The sequence below is a fragment of the Miniopterus natalensis genome, chromosome 19, assembly GCF_054644295.1.
Source record: "Miniopterus natalensis isolate mMinNat1 chromosome 19, mMinNat1.hap1, whole genome shotgun sequence".
NCBI lineage: Eukaryota > Metazoa > Chordata > Mammalia > Chiroptera > Miniopteridae > Miniopterus > Miniopterus natalensis.
Genome location: NC_142099.1, coordinates 24,982,240 through 25,008,107, shown reverse-complemented (window position 1 = coordinate 25,008,107; position 25,868 = coordinate 24,982,240). Strand labels below are relative to the sequence as shown.

General features: G+C 45.1%; 1 protein-coding gene across 1 annotated transcript in view; it reads left to right on the top strand.

Annotated features, from left to right (window-relative positions):
• The window catches only part of PROX1 (prospero homeobox 1), a 47,800-nt gene extending 22,289 nt beyond the window's left edge, over positions 1-25,511 (top strand). The window contains exons 4-5 of the mRNA XM_016224665.2: positions 587-781; positions 23,472-25,511. Of these exons, the coding sequence (XP_016080151.1) occupies positions 587-781; positions 23,472-23,657 (381 nt within the window). The 3' untranslated portion in view covers positions 23,658-25,511. The remainder of the gene's footprint in view (positions 1-586; positions 782-23,471) is intronic.
• Positions 25,512-25,868: the final 357 nt, after the last annotated feature.

The following is a 25,868-nucleotide window of genomic DNA, read 5'->3' as shown; positions in this document are numbered from 1 at the left end:
TACCACCTGCAAACATTAAGTGGAATCACAGGAGGATGGCTGTGGGGATCACCCATTTACCAAAAGAGTAAGCAAATGGCAGCCTCCCCCCCCCTTTGTGTGAAAGCCATGCGCCAGCATCAAACAAGGCTGTTGTGTGATGACACAATCTCTCATTTTTTAAAAAAAATCAAGCTAATGGCGAAGTCTTTGGTTTATCATCTCTGGTACTTGAAAGTAATAACTCTTCCCAGGGTTCCATGTCTTGAATGAGTTTCCATCAGAAATATACAAATACAAGTTGTTTCACTGAAAGATGGACAGTGTATAAAGGAAGCTATTTGGCTTTAGGACAATCAGATTGAGAATGTGAGCTTCTTATGTGAAATGTGAAGGGTTGTGATGTGACTCCCATTGTTCATAGGTTTTATAATATTCTATAACTATATCGTCACTCTTGCTTCTCTTGCCATCATTTCGGTGGAATTAAAAACATTCCTTCCCAAGTAAGGGGGGGGAGGGGGACTTAAAAAATGCTTTGAATGCTTAAAGAATAAATGAAGAAAATGGCAGAGTTCTTATCCCTTTCAATATTTAAATTTAACAGTTCAACAGATGCATTACCTCTCAGCTCATCAAGTGGTTTAGCAATTTCCGTGAGTTTTACTACATTCAGATGGAGAAGTACGCGCGTCAGGCCATCAACGACGGAGTCACCAGTACTGAAGAGCTGTCTATAACCAGAGACTGTGAGCTGTACAGGGCTCTGAACATGCACTACAATAAAGCAAATGACTTTGAGGTAGGAACTCATCTTTATCTTTTGGTCATCTCCCCTTTTTTTAAAGTTTGTTTGCTTTAGAAATGTTCATCTGTTTTTGTATTGGTATTTCACGAAATACCCCCCAGTGGGTAAGAGGTAGGACAACAGCGAGGAGCCCCCCACCACCCCCCATGGTTCCCATCAGAGTCCTGGGCACCTGACCCACTTCTGTTTTCTTTCCCACTGCCCAGCTCTGCTGCTTCCCCTTTGGCCTCAGGGACAAGGAACTGGAGAATCCAGAGAAAATGGCAGCAAGGAGCACATACAGTGTGTCCCCCTTCCAGAGAAGAGGTCCCTGCCCCAATAGGCCTTTTTCACGTTTAGGTTCCAGCCTGTTGACAGAGCTGAAAATATGCAATGAGCAATGGTAACTGAGAAAGTTGTTGCCTGAGAAAGTCTAGAAATGTTGATGGGGGAGTGATTCCATGGTTTCTAACTTTAATCAGCATTTATTTCCTTTATGGAAGAAATGGTATGAGAATTTACTAAGTGCGTATTTTAAGAGATCCATCAACAGTTTTTTTGTTTGTTGTTTCTATGTTTGTTGTTTGGGGAGGAGGAACTTGTGTGTTTATTTTGCCTATGTATCTCTCTGTGTTCATACACTTATACATGCTTATGTATCTGCCACATACATATTCTAGATACACAGCAGTATGGACAATTCCCAGAAAGCAAAATCTATGCAGCAATAAGATACGTGGCTCTGAGCAAGACATTTCTTTACTGGCTAATGTGGTATCTCAGCGAACATTTTTCATTGCAGCATGATGACTCTCTATGAGAAAACACGAACGAATCTTCCAGCACTCTCAGTGGCATTTTGCTGAGCCTTGCTGGCTGCGGCAACAGTAGCTGGAGGTGGGAATGTGGGGGAAGTTCTGCAGACCGAGCCCCCAATGATGAGAGTAGATAGGCGGTGGCTTGACAAAGTTGCTCCTTTACTTTTATTATTTCAAGGATAGGAATGTTTTCTCCCTCACTTGCTCATGCGGGGACCTTATGTTAATAGTGTTTCTTTCCTCACATAGCTAGGTACTAACCAGAAATGCCCAGGAACTTCTCAACTTCAAAGGAGAGAGGGATACCTTGGTCTGGTCTTGCCGATAGACGGACCTGACCTCCACTTTCCCACTGCTCACCATTCCTTTTTGGGCCCTTCTTTCCACTGTTCTGAACAGTGTAGGTCAACTATGGTGGCTTAGAAAGAAGTGACTGTGGAAGCTTAGCAGTGAGGAGAAGTCATGGTTTTTGCCTTGAAAGTTTGTATGGTTAACTACAAGCCACCCATTTATCTTTTCTATTCCACTACCAGTGGAGGTTGCTTGCCAAGTGTGTTATAAACAACATTGCTCCTTGGACGGAACACATTAAAAGTAGGGATCCTTGTACTGCTCCCCAACTTTCAAGTCTGTTGTCACAGAGCACCGGTTTATGTATTAACAGAGCACTAACAGATTTCTCCTGAAGCTAAACATTCTTAAAAATCTTAAGAACTTCATTTCTCCCCACCACCACCCCTTTCTGACGAGCCTGTTGCTTTAAACTTGAAGCTAAGATAATTTGGCGGTGTGCTAGTGGACTCTTTATAGTTTATTAGGACAAACACTCGTTTAGTAGCATGCATCTAGCTTTGTAAAAGAATCGCCCAGAATTCCTGGGAGAGTTCTGCATTTTTGTTGTGTAACACACTTTAGAGGACAAATCCTGATGGCGCGCATTAGGATTTTTAGTGTTGTTTAAACCTTACCTGGTTGGAGTTTAATCCCCCCGCTCACAGCACAAAGGCCGAAATGACACAAACAGGGAACGGCTGGCATCAAGAGATACCCAACAAGCTGCTCCATTTAGCATCATCTAAATCCTTCTTTAATATGATTAACATCTGATATTTCTCTCTTTCTGAATCACATCCACTTCCAGCCAGGCCACCTCTTCTTTATCTGCAGTGTCTATTTTAAGACCGCTTCAGTGCAAGGAGTATGGGGCCCAGGGAGTCATTTTGTCACTTCTCATGTGACTTCGGACAAGTTATTGGTCTATTTTGGGTCTTACTCTTCCTTCAGTAAAACTAGGCTCTTTCTGGAAAGGTGGTGACAAAGAGACAGGAGCCTGGATTCCGCCCTGCCCCCTCCACTCACAAGCTCCCACGTACACATGCGTAGGCACCCACCCACCCAGCCACCCACCCACCACCACATGGTCCTGACATCGCCCAATAGCTTTTCATTTCGCCTCTCAGTTTTGGCGCATGTACTCACGAAAGCTTCAGATAAGACGACCCTTTCTCTTCTGCGCCCGTGTGCGTGGAGGTCAGTGCTTAAGTGAGATGCTTAAGAAGCCACCGGTCTTATCACAGTAGCTTTTCCAGTGTGGGCCGTGGCCGTGAGCCAGAGGGCCCGGCGCTCCCAGCCGAATACCTCAGCTGATAGGATGTGCGCTGCACGACTTTGGCTTGAAGTTTCTCCTCTTAGATCGAGAGAAATGAATCTGTAGTCTGATATGAACAACAGGAGAGGAAGGCAGCGTAGAGAACTATACATCTTATATCTTAATTTTTAAGCATGGTAGCTCCGGGACTCTGAACTTATGTCTGCACAATGCCCAAAGATCCTTAATTCAAAGGAATGTATTAATCCAAGTGAGTACTAGTTGGTCAGATAATAAAACATCTTACTGATCACATTTTAAATTTCTCAGTCAGTTGTTGGTAGTAGTAATAAAACTTAGCTAACGTTTAGTGATTGTCTCGTGTGCTCTGGCCACTCTTCTACGTGTTTTATCAATATCGTCGTATATACTGTGAATAGTAATAATAATATGGTTCTTAGTACAAGGAAAACTTCAGTTTGCCTGAAGATTTATACTGTTTTTAAAGTAATTCCAAATGGGAAGGGGCAGGTCGAGGCAAGGTGAGAGGGGCATGAGATGGCAGAAAATGAGGCTGTTTTCCCTCCTTTGCTAGACTTTCTCCTTCCTCCTTTCCATTCTCTCTCTTGTCTTTTTCCAGCTTTCTGTTCCGTCTCGCCTCTGTCACCACGTAGCACCATCCCCCTCCGGCCCCTGCTGCTGCTGGCTCTCGGAGCAGATGGGGAAGGTTTATCACTGGTGAAGAGGGAGTGGCTTGAGTTTCTCTCCCCTTCTAGACCCTGCATTTCCTGGCCTTTATGAGTCAGGACCTTCTGAGTGACGGGAGAGCGGTTCTGCTTTTTGTATCAATTTACACAATTGCCAAGATTCTTGGCACAGCATTCAGACTTAGGGTGGTGAGAGCTCGAGAAGCCCCAGGGGATGTGGAAGAAGACACTGAAGGGAGGGGAAACAAGAACTACACTTTTGGTTTGTGCCAGAGCCCAGAAAGTTGGCTGCATCGGGTGAAGTGGGGCTCTCGCTCGGAACGTGAGTTTGCGAAGGTGTGTGGGAGGGGTGTTCAGTTACAACTGCATCCTTCGCTCCTACTTCTCACATTTAATGAGATTGGCAACAATAAGTTTGTCTTTCCAGGTGTTATGGTATATATTTCCATGCTTCCTTTTCACTTCACTTTGAAGAGCTTCCAAAAAAAAAATTTTTTTTTATGGGAAGGGAAAGGGGGGTTTGGGATTCTGGCCCAGTTTTTAAATCATACTGACATTTTTGACTTTCGGGGCATACGAGTTGAATTTTATTGCTTTTTTGTTGCCCTCATAACTGTGGCAGGAAAGAAGGCAAGGATCACTGTCAATTTCTGAGGCTGGTTTACAGGTTTTGGCAAAGAACCCAGCTAAGCCACTGACCTGTGTAAGCCACCAAGGTGAATTGCACCAGCCAAGGGGCCAAAGGACTACCTGCCACCGTAGTCTGACCCCGTTACCTAGGCTGGCCTCGTGATGTGGTGCAGCTGAGAAAGGCAGGATGATCCAAAGAGTGCGAGGCTGGGGATGGTCTTGTGTGTAAGTTGACCGACACCTTCATCCAGACAGATACTTTAGGGCATGTGAGTTGCTGGATGTTTTTGCTGTTTTGTTCCCTGCACAACTGTGGCAGGAAAGAAGGTAATGACCACCGTCAGTTTCTAAGGCTGCATGGAACTCTCTTTCGCATTCTCCAGTGCCAGGAGGTAGCTCTTCCCCCTCTGTGGTCCGCTAGGCATCCCTCCTAGGCCCATCAGTGGCTAGCTGTTTACCTGTAGGCAGGGTTCAAGTTCCCAATAAGAGCAATTGAGCTCCCTTGCCCTCACTAAAGACCCAGGTGTTTAGATGAAAGGTTTAGAAATAAATAGGATGGGGACTTTGATTCATTGTTTAGCCAGTGTATAAATGCCATTTCCTAAGATACTAACATCTCTCTAGGCAGATGATCCCTCTTCGAGCCTGGGGTTTGGCTTTTAAAACCCAGGTATCACATGGTAGGCAAGAAGAAGACTTCGCAGACCTCTTTCTGTGTTTTCTGACTTTATTCTTAGGAAGAGAAAATAAAGCAGCACCCCTCACACCTCCCCCCCCAACCCAAACACAGGCCCACTTAAATACATGCACTGAATGCATCCTCTCCACCATGCCTACCCTCCTCCCAACCCACTCCCGCTCCCAGCACAACGCACATGTAAGAAGATCGAGTGTATGTGCGGGTCTTTCATTCACATTGCCATCTCTTTCAAGAAAAATGAGGACAGGTGGATTTAGGATGCCCTTCCCTCTGCTCCAAATAGATACTTAAATATGAGGATCATTTGGAACAATGGCACATGAGTGAGAACCTTATACTGCTCTTGCCGTCTTTTGGCCTCAGAGCGGCTGAGCTGTTTAAATGATCACGCAACACACTCTTGGTGGGTGGCGGGAGGCGAAGAAACCGTCACCATTCCTTTCCTTGCCAGCCCCGCCACTGACAAGCCAAATTGATCTCTTAAGAGATGCAATGAATGTTCTCCAAATATATGTACACACATGGCTGTCCGGGAACACGGTCCTTGCACAGAATGATGGCCTGAAATGCGAAGGGGAGAGCAGTGGAGACACCGGGGTAGAAGTGGGGTGCAGGGCGGGGGTGGGCTCGATCATGTGCTGCTTGGAGCTTCATTTTTGCAGCCCCAGTCCTTCTGGAACTCAAGGTGTTGATCAGGATAATGAAGCAGGCCCATGGATTTACCATCTATTTGGGGATGTCATTGCATTTTTAGCTCCCCGAGTCGTCTTTGTCGTTGGGTTACATTCGAGCACAGGGAGATCAACTTGAAAACCTCCTTACTCAACAGCTTTATTAGTTACCGCATTCCGTGACCTCTCGCAACATTCTTCAAGAAAAAGATACAGCCAACGTCGCTTTCCTTTGCTTACTGCCCTTTGTTGTGACGAACAAAGCGTTTTCTACAGTGGCTATAGCACGTAATTATACAGCTTTCAATGGCGGTGTCTTGGCACCTATCAAAGTTCAGAGGAGCCTTTAGAAAAAAAAAAAAAAAGAAAAAAAAAAGATGTTTTGTGGCAGCCTAGGGAGGGTCTCATCTTTCCTTCAGAAAATAGTTCAAGGCTCTTCTGTCAAGCTTCCCCACTTAGAGCTTTTTCCCCTCCTGCTTCATAAAGTTTAAAGCGGATTCAGTGGCGTTCTATGATCTATTTCCTTTGAAAGATTGTTCCTCGGCACAGAGAGGGCCTTTGACTTCAAGAGTTCACAGATTCATGTCTTTAGGTATCATATGTCTGACCTTATCAGTTACTCCATTTAATGTCGGAGAAAAAGTCTCAACTCTTTGTGTTTGTCTGTTTTGCCTCTGTGAAATGATTTGGTGAAAAGACCATCCTTTTTAACACACCACTGAGAGGCCGTTTCGGCTGCAACCTGCCCTGTGGCTTTTCTCTCTTTAAAAAAAAAAAAAAAAAAAAATGTCCTTGTGTTTTGTGTATGGATGAGTTCACAGTGAGAATAGAATTATACAAGGGCAGGCGCACACACAAAAAAATCTTTTGCTTCCCTCCCTCCCCTCCCCCCCCATGATCTATTGGCTCTCTTGGTGGCTGTACCCCAACAGGCGAAGCCATTTAGCAGACACAGAGGTGGCAGCCCTGGCGCTGGGGTTTTCCCTTGCTTCGACCTACCCCTAAGGCCTTCGTAATTAATTGTCCTTCGGAGATGAGGAAAGTTCAGAGACCGTGTGTGGAGTGATGCCTATTGTCTGACATTCAGTTCTCCTGGCCTAGGCTCTTTCTCTTTGGGTCCCACAAAGGGAGAGAGGGGGCCAGTCCTCCGCTGAGAGCCGCTGGTGGTGGTTGGAGCTTTCAGTGGGGATGTTATCATTGTGTTCGGCCCATCCTGGATTAAATGTCTGAAGAAGTTCTAACAACCTTTTGAAAACAAGCCTGTTTATTTCGTCTCGATGAAGCAGGCTCATTTAGCAAACCCAGGCTTGTTCCAAACTTGGAGATCCCTTTTCACGAGGCAGATAGCATTTAAATCAAACCTCCTTGCCTCCCACCCCCGCACCCTTGATTTTATTTCACTTTTAACTGTTTGGTTTTTTTCTCAGCCATAGGGCAGAAATTTTCACGATCGTTCATTCATTTCTCTTAACCACCTCAGTATAAATTTGCAAGAATAAGTATTTTTGCAAACATTCTTTTTGGTGACTCATAGGGCTTTGGTTCTTGAAAGTAGATTATTCCGGTTTAAAAATATCGTTTCACCTTCAGGGATCGCCTTAAGCCAATCTTCAATGCTGTTTGCTAACATGACATAAAACAAACACAAGCTGGTCCCCTCTCCCGTTTTTGGCTGAGACACAAAATTAAGACACAGTGTGGAGACAGCTATTTGAGAAGTAAAGGAAAAGACGAACGAGCCATTAATGATTATTATACGACTGTTCCTGGTAAATAGAGTGGAGCCAAGAAAAACAAATATAATCATTTTTCCAAGGAGCACTTAAACCAGCACATGAGAGAGGATTAAGATCGCTTCACTGTAGCGTCCACAGCGACTTCAAGGCCAAAGGAAACCATATTTAGAGGAAATCTCTGTCCCTCTGAGCAGTCTGTTCTGGAGGAAGGGACCCACAGGATGGCCAGAACCTGTCCCCGTAGCTCTTTGAAAACACTCTCATAACACACCTTTTGGTATTTAAAGAGAACCCGCCGATGGAAGTTGACACAACAAATATAGTCGTACCGAAAAAAGGGGGGGTCATAAAAAATTAAAGTTATTCTTATGAATCTTTCATTAGAAGCAGTGAAAAGGGACACTACTGTGGTCTAAGTCCTTTGTGCTCCAAGCCCTTCTTCCGGGCTCTGGGCTATTGTTCTTTCAGCTCCTCAAACAGACTTTCACTTTCAAACTGACAAAAGTCACTTACAAGCCAGACAGCTGTACCAACACTCTCACCTTATGGGGCAGGAGCCACCGGCAGGTGACGGGGCCTGACGAGAGACCTTTAGAACTGCCTGTGTTATTTTTGTACTTACTCACCTTGAGAGGGACCATTTATTGCTCATTTGTGTCCCCAATCCCCCCCCAAGGTTCTCCAAGATATTTCTTGCATCTTCTTTACAGCATGGAACATGGAATTCCTTGATAACATTTATACCTCGGGGTGCCTGGCCTGGGTCCGATTCGTAAAAGTTTGAGCCCAGAACTTAGCAGAAGGCAGAGGGAGTTTGACTCAAAGCTCCCTCCTCTGATTTCTCCCCTGGTTTCCCTCTATTCAGCCTTTTTCAACCTGTCCAAATCTCTCTTAAGCTTTTCCAATTTCTGCTGCCTCATCAAGAGTAGCTGGGATTGCAAGAAAAACACCTACCAACATGGGGATAAGCCTCCCCTTAGGATTTAAGATATAGTTAGAGGTTGGCAGGTCACCCTGCCTGCATCCCAGGCCTCAGGGCAGCAGCGCCCTGGGCCACAGAGAGTCCTCCCTGTGTGTGTATTACAGGCCCTCCCTCCCCTGTCACCTTGTGTACAGTCTGGTCTGTGACACTGATGGTGATTATGTCATTATTTTGCTCTGGGGGCCCTGGCACATCTGCAGAGCCCAAGCACATCTTCTTTGTTGCTCTGGCAGACGTCCCACACCACAAATGCTTCATTAGCCCTGCTGCCGGCCTCCTTGCCAGACGCGAGTGCCCAAATGCAGGCTTCTTTCTGCTCCGTCCCTTTGTGTAGCTGATGATCGCGTATTCATCTTCCCGGTTCTTCCCCATTTTCCTCGACTTCTGAACTCCAGATGTCCCAATTGCCTTGCCCAAATCCCTCTGAAGTCTCCAACGAGAAAGAAGGTGACTCCCTGCTCCTTAACTCACCCCCCCCCACCTTCCCACTTCTCCATGCGCCACGTGAATGGTGACTTTGAATAGCTCCCCAACAAGAGAGGACTGCCGCTTTCCCGCTTGCAGTTTGAAAAGATACCAAGGGGTTGCTCCCGGCGGGGTGGCAGATCGGGTTAGAATTCGGACTTTTAGGGATTGCGTATTCCGCGTCTGCCCCTCTCCTCCACCCCCTCTCTTCTTGGCTCCTTTCTTTGCTTCTGTGCATGGCCACATTTGACCAGTTTCCAGAAAACGGTCTAAACTGGGAGCGCAGGAAAGGTTCCTCGTGCCTCGCTGTGCATGCTAGAGTCCACTGAAGGCTCCTTTCTTTCCTCTGGGTGGAATCTTTACCTCCCCTCCACCCCCAACCATAGTCCCCTGCCTTCTCCTTGCTGTCACCTCCTCCTCAGCCCCCAGCGATGACCTGTTATTAGATATTGGAAGTGATTAACACCTGGCTGTTTTGGAACCGAGCTAAAACATTTCTCTGAAGTTTGATCCTGTGTACTTAACCGAACCAAAGCTTTGGTGAAGGTGTGCTGGCTTCAGCATTAACCGCAGTAAATTTCAGAGCTTCACGTCTCGGGCTATGATGGGTACTCTGTAATTGGTATGTTTAATTTCCCCTTAAAATTGAATTAATTGCTCTATATTAGCGTATTATGAGCAGCTTTCCCCTCAGAGAGTTGAACCAGTTTCTGTCCCCTAGCCATGCCAACATGTGATGTTTCAGGAAAACGTAGATTTTAGGTTTAAGGTACACCCAAAGGAGTAAGTTCTTATTTTTATGACAATCATGGTCAGAGCACTGTTCTGAATTCTAATGCAGAATCCAAGGGCAAAGACCCTGGTGAAGATCAGAGAGCATTTCTTCTGAGGAGTAAGTTGCCATCTTGTTCAGATTCCTGAGTTTCCTGTCGCCGAGCCCTGTTCTGAATATTAGGAACCACCCAGCTGACACAATGAGGAGAGAGGTGGCCAGATCAGCAGGACACCAGCTCTAGGCAGGGAGCATATTGGGAGAGCTTGTACCTGTCATTGACTGAACCATTTTCAAAAGACTCAGGATGTCCCCAGAACATTCCCAACTTCCCATTATTACATCATTATGGTTTTATTACCCAAGGGTTTATTTAAACCCTTTCAGACCTAGCCCCGTTCTCAGAATATACCACTTTTCAAGATAATAATTCTCTATATTTATTACCTGCTGTGAAAATAGTATCTTCTTTTTATGGCTCTTAAGTGATTTCCCTGGAACTCCAAAGGGATATCCCTTGTTATAATATCACGGGATTTGTGGAGAGGGCTGTGGCCATAGTCTCCATTTCCTTTCTGATTTTATAGACTTTGATCATTACTGCCCCTTAATCTTCATCTCTGCAGATTAAGGAGCTCTAATCCTTTTTAAAAGTCTAATCTCATACGGTTAGTGGGCTGCCCCGGTCATTTTAGTTGCCCTTCTATAATGAGCTTCGGTGTGACTGTGTTCTCCCAGGGACAGTTAAAGGAGTTAGGTGACAATGGAGCAGAATTCCAAGTGTGGGATTGTACCTCATGAACACACCCAGTGGGACTTTTCTGATTGCCCCAGAAGTTTATCTTCAGAAGTTGGATTTCTTGAGTAGCCTCTCAGTTGCAATTATTAGTGAAAAGAGCCTATAAGCCAATTTATGGGACTCTTGGCAAGTATTCTGGCAAATCTGATTGTGTCTACAGGACACATTCAGCCAAATAAACAGTGGGCAGATCTACCATGCCGTCCAGATGTTTGCAGTGTTTTTGTAGATAAAGTTAGGAGCCTTTGACATCGTGAAGACACAGCCTTATTCTTGGGCTTGAGTCTATAAAAATGACAACCTAAAGAAAAAGAATGCCCTGGTCTCTAAATTATATTCTCAGGAAGGAAACAGAATGTTTACTTACAAGTAGATGTTATTTCATATAAAAGCATCACCTTGAAATTTATGAAAGGAAATCCTTTGGAGAGTCCAAGGTCAGTGGTCCTGGGCTAATAATAGTGTAGAACTCAAAAGAGCGTGGATTCTGGAAACAGTCTCCAGGTTCAAATCCCCACTCTGCCGCTTTCCAGCAGTGAACCCTGGGCAAGTGTCTTCCCCTCTCAGTGCCTCGGTTTCCTCATCTATAAAATGGGGAAAACAGTAGCGCCTGCCTCACAGAGTTGTCCTGCGAACTAAATGAATACATGTGGCTATATTAGCACAGCATAAGTGCTGTATAAGCACTTGTTCTTATGCATCTGTAGAGCCAAATGAAAGTTACCTTGTCCAAGTATTGCCTCATTTCCTGCTGACCCTAAATAGGAAAACAAACAAATGAGCAAACAGAGAGTTCTCATCAGAATTGGGACAAAGAGTCAGTGCAAAACTGCTTTTAAAAAGAGAAAGTGATCCCCCCCGCCCCAAGTGTGGCTGTCAAGGTGGCATCAGCCTGGAACATCTCTGGATTTCTAGGTCCCAGATGAGAAGGACAGCCATGAGGTGACGGGCTACGGTGAAAGAAGCACCAGGTTGGAGGGTCTGCATCGGGCAGCGCCTGCCTCAGGAGGCTCTACTTTGCTCACCCGTAAAGTGCTAAGATGAAACAGAGCTTTTTCTAGGTCTGAAATTCTGTGATTTGAGAATAGAAGGCATTCTGCATTCTCTAAATAAATCCTGGGCGCATTGCAACTCTTTAAGCAGTGACTGTGGATCCCCTGGGAATCCACCCAGGGCCACTTCCACCCTGTAGCTCTACTATGGCTTAATTATCTCAGTAGAGGTCTCCAGGGTGCCCATTTTGGTGTTCCCCCAAGGCTCACTTTGCAGATCTCTGAACAGTACCTTTGGAGACATGGCAATTCCCTTGCTGGGATTAAAGAGACTAATTTCTCAAATTCATAAACAGTTTATTGATTGAATTAGCACTAATCTTTAAACTTGCTGCTCACTTTATTTGTTGTGTTGGCTAGGGCAGCCAAACAGTAAGGAGTTCATCTATGAAGTCCTCATGTCTGTGGGCTTTCTAGATGGTACTGACCTGAACAAACTAACGGGGAATCTATATACTCATCCCCACAAGCATTCTACCTGGACCCCACCCCAACTCAGCAGATCAGCATTCGTAGTATGTTACTAACCTCTATAAAACATACATCTCCTCTCTTTCAAGACAGAATTAGTTGTTCTAGACAGTATAACCACCTTCATTACTAGGCTTGGTTAGAAAATTTTACAAAAGCAAAACCATTCTTTCCTTTATTCCCCGAATGATAGTAACCTGGGTCATGAAAGGTTTTTCCACTGGGGTTTTGTAGATGTGTATGAGTGTGGTGGGTAGATAGGAAATCCTCACGAGTCATTTAGATATGTATTTTTCATCTTTCTTATGGTTATTGTACCCAACTTCTGTTTTGAAAAGACTACTTGAACATTTTTTATTAAAATCGGGTACTACAAATGGCATTTAGTAAAAGGTAATATATTCACTGAGAACAAGTGTAGGGCGTTGAGAGGGGTGAAGGCAGAGAAATGGCCAGAAGCAGAAGCAGGTGGAAGAAGATGAAAGGCTTTGGTTTCAAGGCCACTCCACTTCCTTTCATACAGAGACTGTTCTCGGAGATTTACCATTTTACGTGACTTGCAAGTGTACAAGACAGCCTGCGTGTCGGCTCCTGGCATGGCCTGTCAGCAGGGCCAGTCCTAGGCCTGCCAGCATCCTGAGACTCATTCTCGAACAGCACCTCAAGTCCTATCAGGCATTGGTAGGGGGCTTCCAAAGGATCCTGGGCCTTACTGGCATCTGTTTCTCTGCCTCCCCAAACTATTTACCTTTCTTGAAAAAGCAATTTCAAAGTGCTTCATAAGCTCTTAGATTGCTTTTGAAATACAGCTCATCCTTGGTTTTTGCAAAGGGTCATTGTGGAGGGGAGACCCAAAAGAATTCTCTAGAAACACAAAATGGAATTTCTCTGACAGAACAAAGATCTTTCAGTCAAAACCAAATGATAGGACTGGGGCCTTTAATCCCAGTCCTTTCCCAAAGCAGCCCGGATTTTATGTGGGATGCACATGCTGTTGTGAGCAGAGTGGCAGCATCTCCCAGGACCTCTGAGGCTGTTTGACTGTCAGCTGTATCTCGCTGTACTTTCTTTGTTGCTCACTATGAGCGATGCTATTCTCATGGTCCAGCCTGACCCCCGCTTCCTAACAGTTCCTCCCTGGGCTCCCCACTCACATTGCCCCATCCATGAATACAGGGCACACAGACGAGTTTTAATGTTAGCCCAGGCAAAGCCTAATTATGAGGGTAAATCTCCCGCAGAAGACAATCACGTAATGCATTCTCCAACGAAACAGGAGTACCTGGATTATCTGTGCCCCAGCTTCCTTCGTGCAACATTGGAGAATCCATGCCGAGTTGTTTTTGGATAATCTCTCATCCAAGAATGGCAATGGCACCAAGCTTGGCCCTGTTTATTTTAACACCTCACCCAGGAATTGGAGCAAAAGTGAAACGCTGGACACTGCCAGCCTGTCTTGAACCCAGATGCCAGTGGCACACCATCCATGGGCTGACTTGAAGGGAAGTTAGTGACTACTCCAGAGTGACTGGTATACTGCTTATTTTTCCATCTGAGCTGATTTGTTAGATGTGTTGTAAAGGAGGGACAGGTTCGTCCATTTAGTCCATTTAAGTATTTGCTGGCAGGAGAGCTGCTCGTGAAATTCTCCTAATCAAAGCAGGGCGATGCTGAAGTCTTCCTGGTTCTTGACCCCTTCCCTGTGCGGCCCATTAACTCTACTCCATAGACATGGCAGCCTTAGACCCATCTGGGGATGGTGTGACACTGCGGGTTGAATTTGGGGGAGGCGATCCCAGCCATCCTGCAAGAGCAGCCAGTGTGCTGACCTATATAGGCCAGGTGGGTCCCCGTCTTTTTTTTTTATGACCTTGAGTTAAGAATGACTTTTATGTTTTTAAAAGGTTGTAAAAAAGAATATGCAACAGAGATTTAATGTGACCACAAAGGCCATGCATTGACTGTCTAACACTTTGTGGGAAAAGCTTGCTGACCCTTGGCCGAGGTTTTCTCTCTCTTTAGTAGAATGTCTACTCTCTGAGATCCCTTCCTTCCAGTTCTGAAGTTCCAAAACGGTGATGCTTCTGTGGAATAGTCTTGGTCCAGCTCTAACCTGAACAACCTCCCAGATACGTAACCCCCCAGGGAGCCTCCAGTTATTTTCAAGGTCTGAGAGTATCTTTGTAGTATCTCAGGGATGGAGGGATGGAAAAAAGTATTAGATTTTAGTTTTTGATGCTTTTTTTTATATTTTTGCTTGTTTGTTTAATCTTGGAGTCACTCTTTCAAACATGTGCAGAGTTTGAGGACAGAAAATCTGCTCCATTACAACAAATAACATGACAGCCATTGAGTTTCCTGACACATATAACACCAAGACTTCCAGTGGTCATTCTCTTCCCCGCACACTAGTTCCTTCTTTTTTGGGGCTATGGGGAGAGGGCTCTATTTCTATCGACGTTGATATGCAGAGCTGCCAATGGAATGTTCACATAGTTTAAAATGTATACACAACAAGTTATTAACAGGCAGAGTAGAAGATGTTAAGACATTCGTTTTCACTGCCCGAAAGTCACCACTATTCAAAGTGCTCGATTCTAGCACATTGTGGATAATCTGTGGTGTTTTTATTGAGACATATGTTATTGATATTTTAAAGCTGTAGAAAAATTTTTGTGGATTCTTTATTTTCTAAATAGCCACTCCTGAAAGATAAAGACGCAAATTCAGGTGAGGAAACAAAGAAAATGCTCAGGGCACGAGTGGTGATGGCCAGGCCTGGCCCCCACTGCCCACACTACAGACCAGAGTCCGCTTCCTGAGATCCTTGTCATGGAGGCCCACTGTCCACCTAAGGTAGATCCTCGCAGTCTCCATGTCACTGCTCACTCTTTCTATTACGTTTCTTCCAATGAGCAACATCTGGTGGCTACTCTTCTGGCATTTATAAGGGCTAGTGTGGCCTTGAGGCATGTCAGGTGGTCTAACTTGGATGTGTACAGCCACAGGCTCCTTATAGGCCCCTGAAGTGGCCACAGACAGAGAAACCTGCTTTCCTTTGGCCACTTTTTCTAATGATCTCTGCAGCTCTTTCAGTCTGGTTGAGAGAAACGGGGGCTGCTGTGTGGGTCTCGCTCACCACCCTTCCCCAGCCTTTCCCTGGGTCGATTTCCCCACCCCCACTCCCTCGCACATTAACATGACATTGCTGGTGAGCACAGACCGGGAGCAGCTTCCACCAGCTGAAACCTCTGATCCCAAACCCACCAGAGAGTTTGGCTTTTGGATTTTGGCAAGAAGGCCTGTTGCCCATCAGGTCAGCATGAATAAAGATTTCTTTCTTCCTTTCTTTTTTAAAGTCAGGCATCAACTGACTGCCCCCAGAGCTCCCTTTCTCAAGACAGTTTAACCCCTTCCTTCTCTCAAGTCCATTTTCTATTCTGAATGTGTGGTTTTTTATTTTACTCTCTTCCTGGGAGACAACCAAGAAATCTATCTGTAAAAATGGAAAGCCGAATCAATGCCGAGCCATCTTATCATTTTTAAAGTGTGTTTATCCAGCTTTGTAGTAGGAGCAAGCAGACCTTCTGAAGGCCACATACTTCTCAAACCTTGGTTGCAACACGTTGCTCCGTTTTGAAACTGTCTTTATCTAGCTGAGAAAACGAAAATCTATTTGATAAAGTGGCACTCTGGCCAGTTTATCTTGCAATATGGCTTTAGCTCACTGAGTCTATTGATTTCCTTAAATTAATGTTTACAGAATGCTACTGAATTTCGCTCAACAGAACATTGTTCTTTTGAAGGTTTATAAAAAAAATGATACAGACTGTTATTGCCATGTGTTCCTTTGCTTAGATGGAAGAAACACGGGTTTTTTTGATGGATCTTTTTTTTTTCAGTTGTTTTGTTTTGTTTTTTAAGGACAGCCTTGAACTCTAGCCACTTCCTAAAAGCATTTGCTCTTCACATATTTAAGTAGCAAACCTGTGACTAGTACTAGGAAGTGAGCCCACTCATAGGCCTAAAACTGCATGGACATCACATTAGTCTAATCCTGTAAGGTCTCCGAAAGCTGGATGTGGCTCGAAGCATCAGAATGAAAGAGACTTTAGCCCAAAGCTCAGTGGCTGGTGCAACCCAGCCGGCAGGCATCTGCAGGCAGCTCCGCAGCCAGTGCTCATGGAGGGTAATGCCAGTCCTTCCAGACGTACGTGTGAGCATCTCAGTAAAATGTGATATGTATCCATTGATGGGCACCCTAAGTATAATGCCTTGCTTTTTGCCCATGGTGCTCAGTGTTTTATACACAAAACCTAATTTCCAGAGATGATTTTAAGGCTGGTCTTCCCAGGGAAACACCAGGCCCACTCAGCTCTTGAAGCTCAAGGCTTCAAGTCACAATCATGAAATGACGAAAATGAAGCTCTGGGAACACAAAGCAACTTTTCTCAACTTGTTGACTGAGCCAATAAGATCAGCCAAGCGAACCTCCTCAAAGCACCTCCCAAAATGCCACTCTGCTCACATTTATTAATCACAGTGAAACGCCTCCCAGGAATCGGACTCTTCTTTAAAGAAGCCCACCTTACATTCAGATGATATTTTCTGCTTTCCAAAGCACATTCGTGCCTGCTTTCCCGGCTGAGCCTTCCAGGTGATGAGAGGGCGTTGGGACCCAGTCCCACGATGCGCTCCCATAGCATCCTGCCCCATCTCTCCCCTCTGAAGGGCCAGTGGGTCCCTGGCTGTACTCACAGGATAAATGCCCACATGGCTGCAAGGGGAGACCCCATGGAGCAGCGTCTTGTGACCGTATTTCATAGCTCCATGATTTCTCTCTTCTGCCTCTGGCAGGAGAATTCAGTGAGAGTGAGGGAGTGGAGAGGTGCAGCAATAACGTATCTGCTCGTGCCTTTTCACCTGATAATCTCTGTGAGGACTCACTAAAGCACCCGAGTTTATCCATTTATGTCCACTCTGTCTGCAGTAAAGTCCCCAGCCTGTGCCACCGCTGTCAGGAGACGTGTCCCTCCTTGATCAATATTTACTTAACAAACAGCAGGGACAGGAGCGTTTGTTTAGCGGAATCATGTGCACACCAGGGTGAATGGATGCTTGGGGAAGCTCTTCAACTTTGTCTCCTCTGGAAGGATCTCCGCGTGTGCGTGGGCACACATCCCCGAGCACATGCCCTTTCTCATTTAACTTCTCCAAAGACACTTAGAGGTCACCTAGAAAAGTGCCTCCTTAGGTGTGATTAGTGCATTGTTTATGCTGTAAGAGGATTCGTGATGTAAACTCTGTTTTGAAAATCCCAGCCCCACGTTTTATTTCCCCTCTGTGGTCCCGCACAGGTCAGACGCTTAGAAAGGCTCTGGGGATGAACTCGGTGCACATGCAGCTTCCTTTGACCCCTTGCAGAGGAGTGGAAGGGAAGAAAATGCACATGGAAACAATAAAGGCAGCCGGACGGGGCAACTCGAACTATATATTTCTGATGGCATTACATTTTTTCTCCCCAGAAAGCACCAGGAGAAAAAAGGAGCTCTCCAGATTCTCAAAGCCGCTTACCCAGTTTTCAGAATCAGCTGTGTTTAACTCTCCTCATAAACATGAATAGCGGGCTGCTGAAGTTTAGAGAGCACCGTTCTTTCAACTTCCCTGAAACAACTGCTTGAAGGCTCAAGTCAGGGCCTTCAATGCGGTGGACTTGGAGGCATCTGGGTCTAGTTGGAGGGGTTTTGTTTCTGCGTGTGGGTCGAGGCTGGGAGAGGGGGGCTGTGGGAGTTATTTATTTATTTGATTTCGTGAATCGGAGTTGTAAAGCCATCTGAAATATTCATGCAGAATTGTCTGAGAAGCCCGTTTCTGTTTTATTTACTGCACAGTAGAACAGCCACAGCGGATTAGTTCTACAATACCCGTAACAAAAGCCCAACAGCTGATGCATGTGATGTTAGGAGGTGACAAAACAGTCCAAGTATGCTGCTGGCTACGGGCAAGCAGTCAGCAGATGCAGACAAAAGGGTTGTGACAAGAATAACTCTCTCTCCAAGGCGAGCAGTGAAGAGGATCCAAAATACCAGTACCCTTTTCTCCTTGACATTGTCTTCTTACAGTCAGCATTTTATTGCCCTTTTATAGTATTAAAAAAAAAAAATGAAAATGGAGGAGGTAGAAGAAAGAAAATCCACACGCAAACTGATTCGCCCCAGGACTAGCCAGCATTTTACTTTCCCATCAGTGAGCAGCTTCCTCCCATACATAGGCTTCCCTTTCCATCTCTCCATTCAAGTAAGTCTGAAAAATAACAATCGTTGAAAAGATGAACTGAAAAGATGATCTCCTCTGATTAGATCGTGATATATTGATAAGTTGGACAAGCCCTCTGAGTCTTTGGTTATTGGGGAGGGGCCAGGGAGAGGGGTCTCTGCCTGGTTTGTTTCTGCGCATTTCAGCAAAGATCATTTCACCGGTGAAATGAGGCCGGTGGACCATCTTTTTAAGGGGATCAAGGAGGGAAAGGTGTCCATGGGGAGCTGCCCAAGGGGCAAGGTTTAGGTCCCCTGCAAGAGGCCGATGGACGAGCTTGTGGATGTTTCAGAGGTGTGAAAAATCAGCTGCTCTGTCCAGAAAATAGGAGAGGCTGTCTTCTTTTTAACCTTTCTAATCCCCCTCCTATTCTCTGTGACATTCATTCAGCTGCCAAGAGCGTCTGGCAAGGTTTGGGCCAGCGAGCACACTTTCAGTGACCGCTAACCTTGGTATGTCCTGACACTTATGATGAGTGTCTGCAGGACACAGAAGGCAGGCAGCCTGCTATGTCAGGCTTTTATTATGTACTGCAGAGGCTGGGGACAGTCAGTTTAATAAAACAAATCATCCTTGAAGGTAAAGCAACTGGGAAGAGGAGAGGAAGACAGGGGGAAAATGTGTCTTTGCCACTCATTCTGATAAAAAATAAAAAATAAAAAGTAAAGAAGAGCAAAATAACCACCCACCCAGCACACCGTGTGCGCACGTGCTTGTGTGCGGGTGTGCGCGCTCGTGCGCACGGCCCAGCCACTGACTGGAAAACATCCTCCCATTTCCCCCATTTCATCAAAGACCACAGGGCCCTCTTTGGCTGCGAGGAGACTCAAGTACAAACAATTGTGATGAAATTGGTAGATGCTGCTAGCCAGCCCCTTCACATTTTTGAGTGCCTTCAAGTGCCTCATGGCGGTATTATTATCTTCCGAATATCAAGGCAAGGAGAGGCAAGACCATGTGGGGTGAGGCTCCTATATTGGGAGGCTTTTTATCAGAGCAAAGTTTCCACTCTCCTCTCCTGAAGAACACTCAGCACCACGGCTCCCACAATAGCCTCCGAGACCCAGCCAGAGACTTTGGAAGCCTTTTGTTTTTCCCCTGTGGCATGTCCAAAGGCATGGCCTTCCCTCCCCCCTCCCAGCAGCCTGCATTGTCTTGCATTCCAGAGGCTTGATTGACTGTTGCCACCTGATGCTGAGGAGATACTCTAGGGTTCATTCTGCACATTGTTGGGTTCTATTAAAAGAAACCTAGATAAGGGATTACTTGTCACTAAGGGATTTTCTGCAGATGTTTATTAGTGATTGGAAATCCATTAGGTGTGAAGAGGTACAGAAAAATATGGGCAATATCATTCTCTGAATTCTCAGACACCCCCCAAAACATCAGAAAGTACCCCCCACCTTACTCTGCTAAGTGGAGTTGGGAGAATTTTCTAGTGGAGAGGTAAGCGGCTCTTTTTTTCATGGGTGATATTTCTACCTATAGGTGGAATTCATTGGCACCCTCTCAGATCAGTTGCTACCCATCAGTTTACCTCTGTGGAGCCACCAAAAAAGATTAATTGCCCTAGTATTAACGGATCTCATTATAACTTTATTTTATCTAGCCCAATTCATTGCCTGAGTATTGCCTCAAAGTAAGCACTAAATTAGCAAACCATTTCATTTGTTTGCAAAGAATTTATCCCTTCCCAAACATAAACCTAAAACTAAAGTCTCCTCCTGGGATCTTTTGTACCATTCCCATTTATTTTGAGTTACTAACTCTTCTGTGGTGTTTCTCAATCACAGATCCACAGCTTGTCAAGCTTTTGATGCCTCAGATAAGTAGGAATAACAAAAATACCCTAAAAAGGAGCCCACATGCTCTAATGGAAAGACACATGCACAACTTATTTGGCATGAGTCTCTTAATCTCATAATTTCTTCATTTCATAGAATCTCATAGCTTCTTCATCTAGAAAATGATTTCTGAGATTTATTCCAACTCTTTAAATTCCATCTTATTTTAAAATTCCTTAAGTATTGAGGGAGAAGACACATGTGATGCTAAAGCAATATGGAGTAAAGAAGTCAAGATCTCATTAGGAACTATTTATCAAAGACTGTTCAAAAGAATGCTGCTAAACATCATGGGGGATGCGCGAATAGAAACCATGGCTCCTTATCTAAAGACCTCTTATGATAAATTCATTACAATAGGTATAAGTAGGTGAAAAGTTAAGTAACATCAAGACAGATACAGCCCTGGCCGGTGTGACTCAGTTGGTTGGGCACCGAAAGGTTGCAGATTCGATTCCCTGTCAGGGCACGTGCCTGGGTTGCGGATTTGATCCCAGGTAGGTAGGGGGTGTGCAGGAGGGAGCCTGTGGATGTTTCCCTCTCACGTCGATGTTTCTCTCCCTCTCCCTTCCCCTCTCTCTAAAAATCGATTAAAAAAAAATCTTTAAGAAAATAAAAGACAGATACAAAAGGTGTTAAAGGATAGCCCAAAGGCATACCAAAAGAAATGAATGTTTAACACAGCACAGGAGCCACTGAAAGCCATCAACAAGCATGGCAAATGATAAGAATGGTAAGGTGGAGGCACAGCCCCCCGGAGAACTTACTTTGATTTGTCCTCAGGCAAACCCCTAGAATAACTACTCCCTCTCCCCCTCCAGTGCCGAGGCTGTTGTGGATCTAATTCCTGCCTCTTGAACAGAGCCTCTGCTCCCGTGGCCCCTGGCTCCCCAGCCCTCCTGTGGGGTCTGGGAGTGAGCGGGGCTCCCAGTCTTCTCTGACTTCCTGGGGAGCAGCTGCGGTGCCTTCTGTAATCACAGCGCTCTCCATGCCCCGCAGCGTCCCCGGGTGTTCAAGGAACATAGATCTGCGTCATGGCTCTGTTGCCATTGGCCAGTAAAACCACATTTCTTGAAATGTTTATTTTAATAAATGCCTATGATTATGTTTCTGTAGCATTTGGCTAACAGCTCCCAAACCAAGTAGTTAGAGTGGGTAGCTGTGCTGCCTAACTGTTCTCCAGCCAGATTCCCTCTCTCAGTAATGCCCATCTCATCCAATGGGAAGGATCATCTTTGGGGGAAGAGGGGTGAGTACTCAGCAAAACTGCTTAATGACTTTTTATGTAGAAAAAGGTGAGTGGGAGTGCTAATGTCTCCTCCAGGCTCCTCCCATCCCACAAATACTCACTCATGTGTATGCGGGAGATTTGGGGGAAAGTCGCCCAAGTTCTGTAGAAAATCCAGATGACTTCTCAGCAGGGAATGGCCTTTGGGGTAGATGGGTTTGCACATGGATGGGGGACAAGGTTGTGTTATGATGGTTTTCCAGGCAGCTCTGGGGACTGTGTCCTGAGGAACTGCCCAGTGTGTGTGCCTTTGGGAGGAGCTACTCAAAATTCTCACTTTTTCTAGATCCTGATAGGCCCTCGCTGGGGGCCCTTTTTTATTTTTTCTGGGGAATCATTAGGTTTCTTTCAAAGGACAAATGACTTGCCATGGGAAGCACTGAACTTCTTTGTCTGATTTTAAATGTTTAAAATAACTTGTGTGAAAATGGTGATCATTCTCGCTCTCTTTAGCAGTTGCTGTCATTATAGAAAGGTCCATTGCACAAATTGAGAAAAGATGGGGAGGAAAGGATCAAATATGTTCAACAGGACAGTGCCTCCCTTTTAGTTTGATAAGTGGCATGTCTGAGCTGAGATGAAAATCACCCCTTATCTGCGTAGACAGATCTGTCTTCACGTACAATCACGGGGCATTGACTTCCTCGTATGTCTGCACTTACTGCAAAAATAAAACATTACGAACGCAGAAGTACCCCTCTAAAAGAGATCTACTGAGTGTCAATGTGTGCTTGGAGAATTATGAGTTCATGGGATGATTCTGTGAATCCATTATCTTGGTGTAGGGAGAGACTGGCCATGCTTTAGAATACTAAGTAAGTACATCAACAGCTACTCCTTTCCCTAGATAAGAGGTCAGACTATTAAATAAACAAGCTCACACCACACACACACACACACACACACACACGCTACACATATGTACTAATTGCTATGGAAAATAAGGATTAACAATTAGGGATTCTAAAAAGAATGTTTGGAGAATGTTTACCTTGGCGTATAATGACTTTGAACAATTCCTTTGACCTCAGTGAGCCTCAGTTTTTCTCACCGTAAAATGGGGATAATATCGCCAAGTAAAGACGTTGGGGTATCAAATGATTCACATTCAGTTCATAACACAGTGCCCAACACGTAAGACACACTCCAAAAATGTTAGTCTTTATTATTTTTATCAGCTGCGTAAATTAATCTCTTATGGAGCAATTCTCATCTCAAGGTAAAGTATTTTCTTTTGTAGAATTTTAGGATTCAATACAAACTTTGGGTTTTGGGACTCAGTATTAATGTTTTTATCATACTCCTTTCTGTATGAAGATTACTCGATAGTACAGATTACTCGAATAGACACTTTAGCGTTTGAGTCAGCCCTCTGGTACGGCCAGGCAATGGAATTTTTGGTTTTCTCGGGCTCAGTGTCTATCAGAGGCCAATTATTTATTATTCTCCGTTTGAGAACACACTTTGTTTTCATAACGGAAATCAAAAGCAAACGCGAGTCACATTCTGAAAGGTCGGTCGGAGACCTGCTCCTGGAACACACCTGTCTAAGGCCCTGCGGAATCCCAACAGCGCGTTCCCTTTCCCTGACCCTAACATGCACAGCGGAGCCCTAGCCTTTCAACAGGTCTGCTTGCGCCCTTGGCACACGTCTCTTCCTAAAACTCTACAAAGCTGTCAACCCCACGTTACAATGCTGCTATATATAACGACCTCGCCTAAGAGAAGGGAGGCCGGCCATTTTTAGAAAATGCAGGTGCCGCGTAAGCCCCTTTCTCAAAGAAAGAACTTAGCTCCGTTTCCTTTGAAGAACTGGAGACTTGAAACTGAAAACTTTATTAATGCCATTGTCTCCTTGTATCAGCAGGTTCCAGAGAGATTCCTGGAAGTTGCGCAGATCACATTACGGGAGTTTTTCAATGCCATTATTGCAGGCAAAGATGTTGATCCTTCCTGGAAGAAGGCCATATACAAGGTCATCTGCAAGCTGGATAGCGAAGTCCCTGAGATTTTCAAATCCCCGAACTGCCTACAAGAGCTGCTTCATGAGTAGAAATTTCAACAACTCTTTCCGAATGTCTGAATAGTAGCAGTCCCCTTTGGATGTCCAAGTTATACGTGTCTAGGTTTTGATTTCCTATGTATGTGTCTGGGAGGCATGGATTTGTTATGAAATCAGCTGGTAATTCCTCCTCCTCATCTCTCTCTCACTTTTCTGTTGTTTTCCACTGCAAGGGGAGGGCTGTTTGCCTTCTGCCTTCAGTTTACTTTTGCCCAAGGCCCTTAACATTTGGAGATTTAAAATAGGGTTAATTTCTAGGGGAAAGAAGAGTGTTGACGCGCATAAAGTCTGCACTAAGGAGCAAGGGCGTTGGTTAGAGATGCTTCTGCTTGGCGGATGCTGCATTGCGAACGGCGGTTGGCGGAGGGAGACCCGTGACACAGCACGGCTCTGCTGACAGTATTGTGTCTCTTGTTTTTTCTGCTAAGAAGGTCGGAAAACTCAGTGAAACCACTTCATGAACTTAAATTTCTTGTTTGGTTTGAACTCAGTCAGTAGCTTCTGATGACATGTGAAAAAAATAGTATCAATGGCAGATGTGCGGCTCACTTCTCAAAAGTATTGCAAAAGGCCAAACTTAGAAAAGAAAATCACTAACTGTCAAGCCTTTTCCTAAGAGAAACGGCAAGCACCCAGCACTAGTACGTTTCTTAAGGAGGCCAAACAGTTTTGACCAAACTGACTCTTTTAAGATGAGCCTGGGAATTCAGCCAGGATCCTCTAGTCACCTCTCTAAATTTTACCACAGGTTCTTCAGAGTAAGTGAGTCTGTATCTTCATAACAAAAAAGCCCTATAACCTGTTATCATTTTCTGTTCATCTTGCTTTTAGATATTAAAAGGCACATAAGCTTCAAACTTACTCTTTGCTCAACTTTGTTTATATGCTTAAGAGAATTATTATTTCTGTTTAATAGTTAACACTTCCTCCCCCCCCCCCAAAAAAACACTGTTTTCTGAATACTTCCTATAGTAAGGAATGAAGGACATCCCAACGTGACCGTAAGATTCCTGCCTGCACGGGAAGTTTGTTGACAGCTGCTAGCGGACTTGGTCTTCACCTCCCGAGAGGAGCCCGGAAGAGAATTACCCGTTTTCATGTACAATTCCGCGCTACCCCGATGGCTAGTCAAAGTGGTGACAGTCTAATTAAATGTGTCTGCATTTTAGGTATAGCATTTTAAAGCAGTTGATAAAGTCTCTTCTAATTCAGAAGCTAGTATTGACCAAAACGTGAGAAGAGTGGATAGCATAGCAAAGTTTGGGGGTTCACCCGAAAGACACAATTTCAGCACATGAGAAAGCTGGCTGCTATTTTATGCTTTCTTCAGTGTTTCTCTTCTTTTTCCTTCCTCTCTCTCTTTTTTTCTTCAGTTTTTCAAAGGCATGTAACGTCCCGTACTTGCTCTTAAAACGCCGTGTGGCATTCACGCTTAACTTGGTTTGTTAGATGGGTTTTGTGTGCAGATGCAGTAAGAATTCCTTGTTCGCGCAATCGTTTTTTCAGGCCCTTCCCTCCCCTTAGGTAATTTGACGCACACCTCCTAAAACGACACAGCAACAAACCTGGTATTTAGACCATATGGAACATAAATACCATTTTTTCCTCAATTTTGGTAAAAAGACATTGGACTTCGGAGAATGCAGGTTGACCCGTGTGACTGACTAGCCCACCCAATCGCTGTAATTGAGCGTTGTTTGTAAATTCTGCTGATGGACGGGAACGTATGACAGAAGTTACCGTCAGCACAAAGCCTTAAAACCTGCTGACTTTAAACGGCCGGGTCCTGTGACGGCCTGCACCGCTGGGGGGACTAGCCCGCTCTCAGGGACAGAGCGCCCTGGCCTGGGCCGGAGCGCCACCCACAGCCCAGCGCGTCGCCCTGCTCACTCCGCAAGGCACACGGAGCCATCAGATCAGATTTATTCCTGTCCCGGCTTGCTCTGGGGGTAGAAATGTTCAGGTCATCATTACCTTGGGATTAAAAGCAACCCGAAAAAACAACAGATCCAATCAGCACAGAGTAGGGAAGCGTTGTCCACCCTCGGTCACACTCTTTTTGCCTCGCTTCATGCAGAAGAGTGTGACATCCACTGTCCATGTCAGACGCCGCTGGGCCTCGGCTGCTCCGTGGAACTCGTATCCACAACGCGTTGCCAGTTGCAAGGTAAAAGGCAAACCCATAGTGTAGTCAGATTGCTA